Source organism: Oncorhynchus kisutch, linkage group LG18 (genome assembly GCF_002021735.2).
Source record: "Oncorhynchus kisutch isolate 150728-3 linkage group LG18, Okis_V2, whole genome shotgun sequence".
NCBI lineage: Eukaryota > Metazoa > Chordata > Actinopteri > Salmoniformes > Salmonidae > Oncorhynchus > Oncorhynchus kisutch.
This window is the reverse complement of record NC_034191.2, coordinates 32171239-32184841: the sequence shown is the minus strand read 5'-3', so window position 1 is coordinate 32184841 and position 13603 is coordinate 32171239. Positions and strand designations below refer to the sequence as shown.

Here is a 13603-nt window from a genome sequence, read left to right as displayed (position 1 = left end):
TACTGTGATTGTTTTAAATTAAAATGGTAAAAGAAACATAACTTAGCAAATAGCGATTATTCAAGCAAGATTTCTGCTAGGACTGTCTGGGAGTGGGGAGGGGAAAACGAAATGTTATTGGCAGAGAGATTTGGAACTCTATCTTATTGGTCTATTAACAAATTTACTGCCTGATGATGTCACCAGACAGGCCAAAACCCCATCCCACCAAGACAGGCTGAAATTTCAGGCAGTCTTTGCAAACAGCTCTTACACTTAAAGGGCATCATAATTTTCACAATTTCACAGTATTATTCCAACCTCAGTATGGAAATATACACGGAGTGTAAAAAGCATTAGGAACACCGTCCTAATATTGAGCTGCACCCTGTTTTGCCCTCAGAACAGCCTCCATGCCCCGACAAATTGACTATAAGGGGTTGAAAGCGTTCCACAGGGATGTTGACCCATGTTGACTCCAATGATTCCCACAGTTGTCAAGTTGGCTGGATGTCCTTTGGGTGGTGGACTATTGATGCACACGGAAACTGTTGAGCATGAAAAACCCAGCAGCGTTACAATTGTTGACACTCAAGCCGGTGAGCCTAGCAACTACTACCATCTTTTGTCTTGCCCATTCACCCTCTGAATGGCACACATACACAATCTATGTCTCAAAGCTTATTAATCCTTCTTTAACCTGTCTCCTCCCCGTCATCTGAAGTGGATTTAACAAGTGACATCAATAAGGGATCATAGCTTTCACCTGCATTTGCCTGGTCAGTCTATGGATAGAGCAGGTGTTCCCAATGTTTTGTACTCTGTGTATATAAAATAGAGGGAAATGAACCCAATAGAAAGAACACGAACAAGTCCCAAATCATTAGCCATCAGCTTAATATTTAATCAATCGCCTCCGAACACTTCCTCCTGTATTGTCTACCTCTAATTTGTGTACCCCTGTCTTGCAGTTGTGTGATTCGGCCAAATAATTATATTTTTGTTCACTCTAACATAGGCCAGACTATAGTTGTTATTCCAGGCGTATTAGTGCTATGTGCAATCATAACCTGGGGACAAGGTTAGAACCAAATACACAGGGACTAACTTTAAATTAACAATCAATCAAATGTATATATAAATCCCTTTTTACATGGGCCGATGTCACAAAGTGCTATACAGAAACGCAGCCTAAAACCCCAAACAGCAAACAATGCAGATGTAGGAGCACGGTGGCTACGAAAAACTCCCTGGAAAGGCAGGAACCTAGGAAGAAACCTAGAGAGGAACCAGGCTCTGAGGGGTGGCCAGTCCTCTTCTGGCTGTGCCAGGTTAAGATTATAACAGTGCATGGCCAAGATGGTCAAATAACAATAATCACAGTGGTTGTAGAGGCTGCAACAGGTCAGCAACACAATCATCCAGATAATAATCACAGTGGTTGTAGAGGCTGCAACAGGTCAGCAACACAATCATTCAGATAATAATAATCACAGTGGTTGTAGAGGCTGCAACAGGTCAGCAACACAATCATCCAGATAATAATCACAGTGGTTGTAGAGGCTGCAACAGGTCAGCAACACAATCATCCAGATAATAATAATCACAGTGGTTGTAGAGGCTGCAACAGGTCAGCAACACAATCATCCAGATAATAATCACAGTGGTTGTAGAGGCTGCAACAGGTCAGCAACACAATCATCCAGATAATAATAATCACAGTGGTTGTAGAGGCTGCAACAGGTCAGCAACACAATCATCCAGATAATAATCACAGTGGTTGTAGAGGCTGCAACAGGTCAGCAACACAATCATCCAGATAATAATCACAGTGGTTGTAGAGGCTGCAACAGGTCAGCAACACAATCATCCAGATAATAATCACAGTGGTTGTAGAGGCTGCAACAGGTCAGCAACACAATCATCCAGATAATAATAATCACAGTGGTTGTAGAGGCTGCAACAGGTCAGCAACACAATCATCCAGATAATAATCACAGTGGTTGTAGAGGCTGCAACAGGTCAGCAACATAATCATCCAGATAATAATAATCACAGTGGTTGTAGAGGCTGCAACAGGTCAGCAACACAATCATCCAGATAATAATAATCACAGTGGTTGTAGAGGCTGCAACAGGTCAGCAACACAATCATCCAGATAATAATCACAGTGGTTGTAGAGGCTGCAACAGGTCAGCAACACAATCATCCAGATAATAATAATCACAGTGGTTGTAGAGGCTGCAACAGGTCAGCAACACAATCATCCAGATAATAATCACAGTGGTTGTAGAGGCTGCAACAGGTCAGCAACACAATCATCCAGATAATAATAATCACAGTGGTTGTAGAGGCTGCAACAGGTCAGCAACACAATCATCCAGATAATAATCACAGTGGTTGTAGAGGCTGCAACAGGTCAGCAACACAATCATCCAGATAATAATAATCACAGTGGTTGTAGAGGCTGCAACAGGTCAGCAACACAATCATCCAGATAATAATCACAGTGGTTGTAGAGGCTGCAACAGGTCAGCAACACAATCATCCAGATAATAATCACAGTGGTTGTAGAGGCTGCAACAGGTCAGCAACACAATCATCCAGATAATAATAATCACAGTGGTTGTAGAGGCTGCAACAGGTCAGCAACACAATCATCCAGATAATAATCACAGTGGTTGTAGAGGCTGCAACAGGTCAGCAACACAATCATCCAGATAATAATAATCACAGTGGTTGTAGAGGCTGCAACAGGTCAGCAACACAATCATCCAAAGTGAACATTTACTTGTAATGTTTTATTTCCAATTGCTTTTACAAAACAATAATGGAATCTGCTGAATGTGATGACAAGTCAAAATCTTAAGTGTGTGTGTCTAGGAATTTGTGTGTGAGAATTTGTGATTGAGAAAATGTTTCACAATAGAGTGAAATGGCGACGCACTAACTGTTAAAATTATCCAGTAGGAAACACACATTTTTGTTTTCTGTTTCAAACCATTTTGATACATTGTCTCTGTATGCCTGACTGAACATGACCCAGATCTTTCTGCTCGGGCTGCATCTATCAAGTTTAGGAGGGCTGATCTTGAACCAGTTTTGCCTTTTATATCATAATGATTAAGATTATATGGACAGGTTAGGACTGGATCATTTATCAGCAGCTCTACTCTGAGACACTTTATGAATACAGGCCTAGATCTTGTATGTCATATCTCCAGTTGAAAGACTGGTCTCTCCTGGCCCTGGGATGGGCTGGCTGGACTGGCTGTGTCCCTCTCCTCAGGGTCTGAGTCCTGGGGGTCTGAGTCTCGGCCCAGGGGGTTCTGTGGGTCCATGGGGCTGGCGGTGGCAGCAGCCATGATGGTGTTGAGCCTGGTGAGGGACAGCGAGCGCTGCTTGGCCTGGGGAGCAGGGGAAGTACGTTCCATGGGGACGGGGTTTGGCAGGTGACTATAGCGATGCCCCTCCTCATCGTACTGGTACAGACGAATCACACGGCTCTGTCTGGCGGGCCGGGGAGGAGAACACCTCTCTTCTCCCGCTGATCCCTGCCTCTCCACTCCCCCCTCTCCCTCTCTCACCCCAACAGACCCTTCTTCTGAATCACTGCTACTATCACCTCTAAATCCTCCCTCTTCAATCTTTCCATCACTCTCGGTCTCCTTACACTCTGTCCTCCCCTCCTTTCCCTCTCTCCCTTCCTCACTCTCTCTTCTTCCTTCCTCCCTGTCACTTTCATTCCTCCCCTCCTTTCCCTCTCTTCCTTCCTCCCTGTCACTTTCATTCCTCCCCTCCTTTCCCTCTCTCCCTTCCTCCCTGTCACTTTCATTCCTCCCCTCCTTTCCCTCTCTCCCTTCCTCCCTGTCACTTTCATTCCTCCCCTCCTTTCCCTCTCTCCCTTCCTCACTGTCACTCCTTTTTTCCTCCCCCACTCTCCTGCTCTTCTCTTTTCCATCTGTGCTGCCCCCCACCTCCCTCCCTTCCTCTCCTCGCCTCTCCCTCACTTCCTCTCCTCCCCTCTCCCTCCCTTCCTCTCCTCCCCTCTCCCTCCCCTCTTCTCCTCCCCCCTCCCTCCCCTCTTCTCCTCCCCTCTCCCTCCCTTCCTCTCCTCTCCCCTGGTAGCAGCCCTCCAGGTAAGCAGTCTCTTCATGATGTTTGCCCCTGAAGCTTCTCTGAGGTTTGGCTGGTGGAGATGGGCTTACATTCTCCATGGTAACGCTTGTCGTCGAGGCAGGGTAATCCTCATCCTCTTGTTCCACATCCTTCCGGAATGCCACGCTGACTGTTTCACCATGGTTACGACGTTCCTGTCCTAGCGAACGCACCCAATTCACACACCTTAGAGAGGAGTTGTGGTAAAATATATCTGTATTTAATATTGATGCTGTTTAAATGGGGAGTTCAGTGTTTTACAGCTATACTACTGTCACGGAAAGCAGTCTATGGGCCAAGAGAAATGAATCCACGGTTCGGTTTTCTTTAAACAATGACTACAAGTTTCAACTAACCATGATTTAGTTTCTCCTGGCCCATATTCTACTTTCAGGGTGAGGACCCATCTAACATGAAGTTGTAAGATACTGAACTTCATCTTCATCAAATGTAAAATAAAGGGGAATAGATGTTGACTAACAGTTGAATAAATTTTTAATATAGGTAGACAAAGCAATGCACCTGTCCAGTAATGTCCTGCTCAAAGCTCCAGAGCTGAACCCCACCAGGAACGTCACCACTACTGATGCTGCCACCGCCGCCGCAAACACACCGTCAGAAACCACGGCAACATTCCTCTCCTCTGCATGACCACCCAGAATACTCCTGACCACCCGCCTGTGTTCGACAGCATGATCCTGTGAACTGCTGGCAGTCCTGAGGGAGGTAGAGTGAATGAATGTATGAGTCCCAAATTGCACCCTATTATATAGTGCACTACTGTATTAACACAACATGACTGCCTTACAACAGTGCTTACAGCAGGTAGGGTGTGAGTGTAGTTTGTCCTCCGGCCAGGAGGAGGCAGTAATACAGCCCGCTGTGGTGAGGAGAAGCAATGTGGATCCGCAGGCTACCATCTCGTTCCATAGAAATCACATCCTTCTGGTTGGCATGAAGACTGCTGTTCTGGACCCGACCGAAAGGGGTGTGCCAGTACTGGACCACTCCTACACACACACACACCAGTATAACAGGGGTACGTGGCATTCCACAAAGGTAGTCTTTTGTGTGTATGTTTTATCTCACCTGCATGTGTTGTGTTCATGCAGGTCAGTGTGAGGCTCCTCCCTTTGTGAACTCTGACCCTAGAGGTGTGGCTTAGGGTTAGACTGACCACACCCACACAGAGGGCTGAGCCAATCAGCAGAGCTGCTGGCAGCAGAGACCCCAGAATTCTTCCCATTCCCACAACTCTACACACACACACACAATAAGGACAATGTTTCTCAGAATGCCACAAATACCTCATCATATATGGACCCATGTCAAGTAACATGTTTTTATATTCAACAAATAATAAAGCAATCAATCAATAAATCAATTAACCAATCAAACAAGTATTTGATATAGTTTCTCTTGGCATAGTCCTTCATTGAAACGCATTGTGTGAATAAGTAATAGTCTTCTGGGAAAAATAATATTACAATACAATGATCCTCATCACAATATCATTATGACTTACTGTGTAGTTTGTTCTGTATATCTCCTTATACAACAAACCGTTTTAAATTAAATTAACAAGTTAGATGTTTCATGTCCATCTCCTCCGTTGTCGGATGTGAATGTTGTCTTTCTTCAGTTCAGTATAGTGTAAAGTGCAGTTTCTCACATGACTTTTCATATGTCCGGTGACTCCGGTACCTTGGGGTTAAACATTAATGACACAGCGTCACCTCGGTCACTGGCTCTACTCCACAGTACATTACGCTGCTGTCGTTTCACCCGATGGCCACCAGAGGGCGGTACTGTAAATACCACAGACGTGAAAAACATGTTGCCAAACAAACTGTACTGGTTAGATGAAAGTTTTATATTGTTTCCAGAATGGCAAATTGACCGATCTGCTGTATACTGGCTGCAATTAAATTTGTTCAAACAGACAGTTAGTGTAAAAAGATCAGAATTGGGCTGCTTGTGTAAACGCAGCCTAAACGCATGCTACAGTGCAGGCATACATCTTAGAAAACATTGTACACCAACATTATATATTTATTTGTGCGTTTTGAAACGAATTAGACCTAATTCTGAAAAATATATATATTGGTTTGCGAAGTTGTTTTAGGAGTGGAAATTCTTTATGAAGAGTGAGGTGAGGCGTTTTGCCCACAATCTAACGGAAATGGGGTCCAAGTAAAATAAACGTCACACATTTTTTTTAAATGACTAGGCAAAAATAGACTAGATTTATTCTCAAATGTTTTATATGAAAAACAGTTGGCTCCAGTTAATATTTAAGAACTTTGGTTTCAACTTGATCATGTCACTGGAGCAGTAGGTCCAGTCGGCACTAAAATAAAACACATGTTTCGGATCAACATAGTCGGAACCAGAGTAGCTTGAGCTCAGCTCCAGCCGTTAAGACACCCTCCCCTGTGTGTGTGTGTGAGAGAGAGAAATAAAGAGACAGCAAGTGAGTCCCGAGGAGCTCATGCACCAGAAGAGCAGCCACCGGGAGGGAACAAGGGATCACTCCGACTGAAGCCCCAGTAGGACAGAAACGAATACGTCATCGAGGGAGTCAACTCTTCCAAGGTAAACTAGGCTAATTAAAGCAGACCGTCGGTTTGACGATGGATGAACATACTTCAACTTTTCTCGAGCATAGCCTACAGCAAATATGGATACTTTTGAATGTGTGTAAACGTATCTGAACTTTTCTAGAGCATACGATTTTACCAAGTAAAGCCAAGTAAAATGATATTCCATGATGTAGGCCTACTTCACAACAACGGAGTTGAGCGCGGACTGGAGCTCGGGCGTAACCTATAATGATTTAAAACAAAATCAAAAACAGGACTTTAAAAAAAATAAAACGTGATTTTATGTGATGTCAGAACTCTAGTCCACCCACACAAGTCGTTGTGCAACTCCGTTATTGTGAAGTACAGTACATCATGGAGTTTACTTGGCCACCAACTGTGTTCAGCAAGTATAAAACACGTGTTTTCGCGCGTCATTTCAGTTAAATTGCCTACTATCTCCGTGTGTGTGTGGCTGGAGAGCAGAATACAAAACATGATAGCAGTCAGAGTGCAGTGTAACTGCATCCAAAATAAATAAAAAATCCTCAGTAATTTTTAAGTATAACTGCAGTTGTTCTGCAATTACTGCTTCCAAAATACCATAGTGGACTGCAGGTACGGCACTTATAATGCATGTTCAAAACCGCTATCCTTTTTTAGTAAGAGTTTCCTCCCAGCAGCTGCAGCATCTGTAAAGTGTGTTTACAATTTCAGTAGTGTTTAGACTTACTGAGCAGAGCTACTACCTTTGGCCCAGGCTGTGGAGGTCTGTTATGAATCCTGACATTCTTTCTCTCTCCACCCCCTCAGAGGTTCTAAAGCCTGATGAGTCATGTAGGACTTCACTGTTCAATGGGACTGAACTGTGAACAAAGCCACGGTTGTAGTATAGTTTGTCTCTGCCAGTTCAGTCTGCCATGTCTGTTACGGTGTAAAGCCTGAAGAACACCCACACATCGTGCCAGTCACAGCCTCGGCTAACATTGGGTTGGTGTTGTGGTTAGAGTAGCTAGCAGATTGTAATGGGCTAATGTGATGCTCCATTAGCCTCGACTGTTTGGCGTGCCACAGAGCATTTTAGACTTAACTTAGTATCACCATCTTCGTTCTCGGTTCAGCTAAACACGTATCTTCTAAAATGTTTATGTCCAGTTGCAGGTGGTTCGTTTGAATTTTAGAAAATGCTCCGTTATTAAATACATTAATGTTTTGCTCCGTGATGTAATCCAACTATGTGTATGCTGCCATCTTGTCTATTTCAAATCTTCTCTCATTGATTGAGACAGGTGGATCATGATTAGGCTACTGTTGGTCTTTCTAGTGGTGAAGATAGATGCAAAGAGTGATACATGATGAGTTTGGGATAGAACGAATGGTAGTATGGAGAAAGAAAGGAAAGAGACGGACAGTGAGACAGAATGAAAACAAACAGGCGGCGCAAACGGGAAGAAGAATGTACGTAAAAGGACGGAAGAGAATGAGCGCGATAGAGATGGATTTGGAGGGGACAGAGAGTAGTAGTAGTAGTGATTTTGACAGTACCCAATAGTCCCCTTCCCAGACAGAACCCACAGCTAGGCTGGCCATGTTCCATTCATACCCGTAGTCCCCTTCCCTAGTTCCTACTCCCTCAGATTTGTAAGGAAGAAATGGGTATAGGTAGTACCGTGACAGCTCCATCTAAACCTCCAGTAGACTTAAGTCCAACCAGTAGCAGTGCTTGACTGAACTGCATACAGTATTCCTGTAGTAGTATACACCGATCAAAATATAAATGCAACATGCAACAATTTAAAAGATTTTACTGAGTTACAGTTAATTTAAGGAAGTCAGTCAATTGAAATACGATCATGAGGCCCTAATCTATGGATTTCACATGACAGGGCAGGGGTGCACCCACTGGGGAGCCAGGCCCAGCCAATCAGAATGAGTTTTTCTCCACAAAAGCAAAAGACAGACAGAAATACTCCTCAGCACCCCCACCCCTCAGACGATCCCACAGATGATGAAGCCAGGTGTGGAAGTCCTGGTCTGGCATGGTTACACGTGGTCTGCAGTTGTGATGCCAGTTGGACGTACTGCCTCTGTATACACTCTATATACATCAATCATGTCGCTCTTGCTGCTGGTGATTCTCTGATCCACCTATACACAGACGACACCATTCTGTATATTTCTGGCCTTTCTTTGGACAATGTGTTAACTAACCTCCAGACGCACTTCAATGCCATACAACTCTCCTTCCGTGGCCTCCAACTGCTCTTAAATGCAAGTAAAACTAAATGCATGCTCTTCAACCGATCTCTGCCCGCACCTGCCTGCCCGTCCAGCATCACTGCTCTGGACGGTTCTGACTACAAATACCTAGGTGTCTGGTTAGACTGTAAACTCTCCTTCCAGACTCTCATTTAAGCATATTCAATCCAAAATTCAATCTAGAATTGGCTTCCTATTTCGCAAACAAAGCATCCTTCACTCATGCTGCCAAACATACCCTCGTAAAACTGACTATCCTACCGATCCTTCACTTTGGCGATGTCATTTACAAAATAGCCTCCAACACTCTACTCAGCAAATTGGATGCAGTCTATCACAGTGCCATCCATTTTACCACCAAAACCCCATATTCTACCGACCACTGCGACCTATATGCTCTCGTTGGCTGGCCCTTGCTTCATATTCGTTGCCAAACCCACTGGCTCCAGGTCATCTATAAGTCTTTGCTAGGTAAAGCCCCGCCTTATCTCTGCTCACTGGTCACCATAGCAGCACCCACCCGTATTTATTTTGCTCCTTTGCACCCCAGTATCTCTACTTGCACATTCATCTTCTGCACATCCTACTATTCCAGTGTTTAATTGCTATATTGTAATTACTTCGCCACCATGGCCTATGTATTGCCTAACCTCCCTTATCCTACCTCATTTGCACACACTGTATATATATACTTTTTTTTTGTATTATTGACTGTATGTTTGTTTACTCCATGTGTAACTCTTTGTTGTTGTTTGTGTCGCACTGCTTTGCTTTATCTTGGCCAGGACGCAGTTGTAAATGAGAACTTGTTCTCAACTAGCCTACCTGGTTAAATAAAGGTGAAATAAAAAAAGTTTTTAAAAAAAAAAAGCCACATTTTCTAAAACAATGTTGGAGGCAACTTATGGTAGAGAAGTTAACATTCAATTATCTGGCAAGAGCTCTGGTGGACATTCTTGCAGTCAGCATGCCAATTGCACTCTCCCTCAACTTGAGACGCCTGTGGCATTGTGTTGTGACAAAACTGCACATTTTAGAGTGGCCTTTTATTGTCCCCAGCACAAGGTGCACCTGTGTAATGATCATGCTGTTTAATCAGCTTCTTGATATGCTACACCTGTCAGGTGGATGGATTATCTTGGCAAAGGAGAAATGCTCACTAACAGGGATGTAAACACATTTGTGACCCACATTTGAGAGAAAAAGCTTTTTGTGCTTGTGGAACATTTCTGTGTTTTTTTATTTTTTATTTTAGCTCATGAAACATGGGACTAACACTTTACATGTTCTGTTTATTTTTGTTCAGTGTAGTTAGTACTGCTGGCTGTTGTGAACTGACCTCTCCTTTCCCCTCCTCTCTTCTCCAGGAGAGGTCTATGGTAAACCCTGTGTGTGTACTAGTGTGCATAGTTTGTCTGCATTGTGTAGTGTGTGTTCTGTCTCTAACAGGCTTGTCAAACACTAACATGATTACAGACTGCCTGACTTTGTCCAATAAGCATCTCCATGACTACCAGAGAGTCCTGTTGACTGTCAGACCAGTGAACTGTAGCAGTTTGTGTGTGTTTAGCAGACAGACTCTATGCTAAGCACACTGCTAAAAGGTCTGGGAACCTCTGATCTAACATTAGAGGTGGATCGGGTTACTCCCAGTGATCCATGGGTAGACTAGGCGTGTCTCTTGACTGGATGTGTCACATGATTGGAGAATTATGTTGTTATGGTGTGACTCATGGTGTGTGCTGTGTGTGTTGAATAAGAGGATATCCTTTAACAACCGTGCTTATTTTGCTCTACTTTCAATGGGAGGAGTCAGTGTACAATGTAGATAATGGGACTCTGTCTCACTCACACGCACACACAAACCCCCTTCTCTTGTTTGCCCTCTTCTTGGCATAAATCTCATAGACTCCCCACCACAAAAATGTAGCCTTAAAGCTAAGGTATTTTTGTTCAGTGTAGTTAGTACTTCTAGCTGTTGCGAACCGACCACTCCCTTCTCCTTTCCCCTCCTCACTGGTTGCTGCTGAGGGGAGAACGGCTCATAATAATTGCCGGAGCAAAACCATCAAAAACATGTGTTTGATGTATTTGATACTATTCTGCTCCAGCCATTACCATGAGCCCGTCCACCAACCTCCTGTGCTACCGATACCAGGGTTTCTTCTCGATCATAAAGGGACTATCCTGTTATTTATCTAATTACCTAACTGTTTAATTGTTACCAAATTAATAATGTAACAATTAACTCATTAGGATCTGGGGCACAATGAGAGCGGTTCTTTAACTTCTTATTGCTTGGGGGCAGTATTTCGACGTCTGGATGAAAAGAGTGCCCAAAGTAAATACACTGCTCAAAAAAATAAAGGGAACACTTAAACAACACAATGTAACTCCAAGTCAATCACACTTCTGTGAAATCAAACTGTCCACTTAGGAAGCAACACTGATTGACAATAAATGTCACATTCTGTTGTGCAAATGGAATAGACAACAGGTGGAAATTATAGGCAATTAGCAAGACACTCCCAATAAAGGAGTGGTTCTGCAGGTGGTGACAACAGACCACTTTTCAGTTCCTATGCTTCCTGGCTGATGTTTTGGTCACTTTTGAATGCTGGCGGTGCTTTCACTCTAGTGTGGTAGCATGAGACGGAGTCTACAACCCACACAAGTGGCTCAGGTAGTGCAGCTCATCCAGGATGGCACATCAATGCGAGCTGTGGCAAGAAGGTTTGCTGTGTCTGTCAGTGTAGTGTCCAGAGCTTGTAGGCGCTACCAGGAGACAGGCCAGTACATCAGGAGATGTGGAGGAGGCTGTAGGAGGGCAACAACCCAGCAGCAGGACCGCTACCTCTACCTTTGTGCAAGGTGGAGCAGGAGGAGCACTGCCAGAGCCCTGCAAAATGACCTCCAGCAGAACACAAATGTGCATGTGTCTGCTCAAACGGTCAGAAACAGACTCCATGAGGGTGGTATGAGGGCCCGATGTCCACAGGTGGGGGTTGTGCTTACAGCCCAACACTGTGCAGGACGTTTGGCATTTGCCAGAGAACACCAAGATTGGCAAATTCGCCACTGGCGCCCTGTGCTCTTTACAGATGAAAGCAGGTTCACACTGAGCACATGTGACAGACGTGACAGTCTGGAGACGCTGTGGAGAACGTTCTGCTGCCTGCAACATCCTCCAGCATGACCGGTTTGGCAGTGTGTCAGTCATGGTGTGGGGTGGCATTTATTTGGGGGGCCGCACAGCCCTCCATGTGCTCGCCAGAGGTAGCCTGACTGCCATTAGGTACCAAGATGAGATCCTCAGACCCCTTGTGAGACCATATACTGGTGCGGTTGGCCCTGGGTTCCTCCTAATGCAAGACAATGCTAGACCTCATGTGGCTGGAGTGTGTCAGCAGTTCCTGCAAGAGGAAGGCATTGACGCTATGGACTGGCCCGCCCGTTCCCCAGACCTGAATCCAATTGAGCACATCTGAGACATCATGTCTCGCTCCATCCACCAACACCACGTTGCACCACAGACTGTCCAGGAGTTGGATGCTTTAGTCCAGGTCTGGGAGGAGATCCCTCAGGAGACCATCCGCCACCTCATCAGGAGCATGCCCAGGCGCTGTAGGGAGGTCATACAGGCACGTGGAGGCCACACACACACTACTGTACCTCATTTTGACTTGTTTTAAGGACATTACATCAAAGTAGGATCAGCCTGTAGTGTGGTTTTCCACTTTAATTTTGAGTGTGACTCCAAATCCAGACCTCCATGGGTTGATACATTTGATTTCCATTGATAATTTTTGTGTGATTTTTGTTGTCAGCACATTCAACTGTGTAAAGAAAAAAGTATTTAATACAAATATTTCATTCATTCAGATCTAGGATGTGTTATTTTGGTGTTCCCTTTATTTTTTTGAGCAGTGTATATAATTGGTAGATTAGGATAGAAAACACTCTAAAGTTTCCAAAACTGTTAAAATAATGTCTGTGAGTATAACAACCTGATATGGCAACCTGAGGAAAATCCATCCAGGAGGTGGGATTTTTTTTGATGTGGGTATTTTCAATTGAATGCCTATAGAGTATCTAATGGGTTAGGACCCAGATTGCAGTTCCTTTGGCTTCCACTAGACGTCAACAAACTTTACCGGTACTATTAGGATGTATTTGTCTGCATGTTTTGACTGCCTTTGAGCCAGTGGTTTACTGAACAAAACGCGCCAACAAAACTTTGGGACATAAAGAGGGACTTTATCGAACAAAACAACCATTTATTTTGTAGCTGGGACTCTTGTGACTGCAACCATATGAAGATCTTCAAAGGTAAGTGATTAATTTTATCGCTATTTCTGACTTTTGTAATTGCTTTACTTGGTTGTAAAATGTTTGTATGCTTTTGTAAGTGGGATGCTGTCCTCAGATAATCGCATGATATGCTTTCGCCGTAAATCCTTTTTGAAATCTGACAAAGTGGCTGGATTAACAAGAAGTTCATCTTTAAGCCGATGCATAACACTTGTATTTTTTCTGAATGTTTATTATGACTATTTCTGTATTTTGAATTTGGCACTCTGCAATTTCACCTGATGTTGTCGAGGTGGGTCGCTAGCAGAACGCCT

General features: G+C 44.1%; 2 protein-coding genes across 4 annotated transcripts in view; one reads left to right on the top strand and one right to left on the bottom strand.

Moving 5' to 3' along the window:
- Positions 1 to 857: 857 nt before the first annotated feature.
- On the bottom strand, positions 858 to 5802 carry LOC116354752 (cilia- and flagella-associated protein 251). Of its 2 annotated transcripts, none has more exons than XM_031795810.1 (5): positions 5663 to 5802; positions 5227 to 5393; positions 4958 to 5147; positions 4660 to 4854; positions 858 to 4323 (listed from the first exon to the last, which is right to left on the bottom strand). In XM_031795810.1, exons 2-5 carry the CDS (start codon positions 5381 to 5383, stop codon positions 3192 to 3194), a joined length of 1674 nt encoding a protein of 557 aa, XP_031651670.1. In that variant the 5' UTR covers positions 5384 to 5393; positions 5663 to 5802; the 3' UTR covers positions 858 to 3191. The 2 variants fall into 2 exon arrangements, with proteins under 2 accessions (XP_031651670.1, XP_031651671.1); XM_031795811.1 differs by having other exon boundaries at positions 5227 to 5285.
- A 547-nt stretch (positions 5803 to 6349) lies between these two features.
- The window catches only part of LOC109909097 (calpain-5), a 31634-nt gene continuing 24380 nt past the window's right edge, over positions 6350 to 13603 (top strand). For both annotated transcript variants that reach the window (XM_020508013.2, XM_031795809.1), the window contains exon 1: positions 6350 to 6732. The gene's annotated coding sequence lies outside the window, so the exon portion shown is untranslated. The remainder of the gene's footprint in view (positions 6733 to 13603) is intronic.

Coding starts and splice junctions, on each gene's coding strand:
- LOC116354752 (XM_031795810.1), bottom strand. CDS start 5,383: ATGGGAAGAATTCTGGGGTCTCTGCTGCCAGCAGCTCTGCTGATTGGC. Junction 5,148..5,226: donor CATGAACACAACACATGCAG/GTGAGATAAAAC, acceptor GTGTGTGTGTAG/GAGTGGTCCAGTACTGGCAC. Junction 4,855..4,957: donor ACACTCACACCCTACCTGCT/GTAAGCACTGTT, acceptor TACCTCCCTCAG/GACTGCCAGCAGTTCACAGG.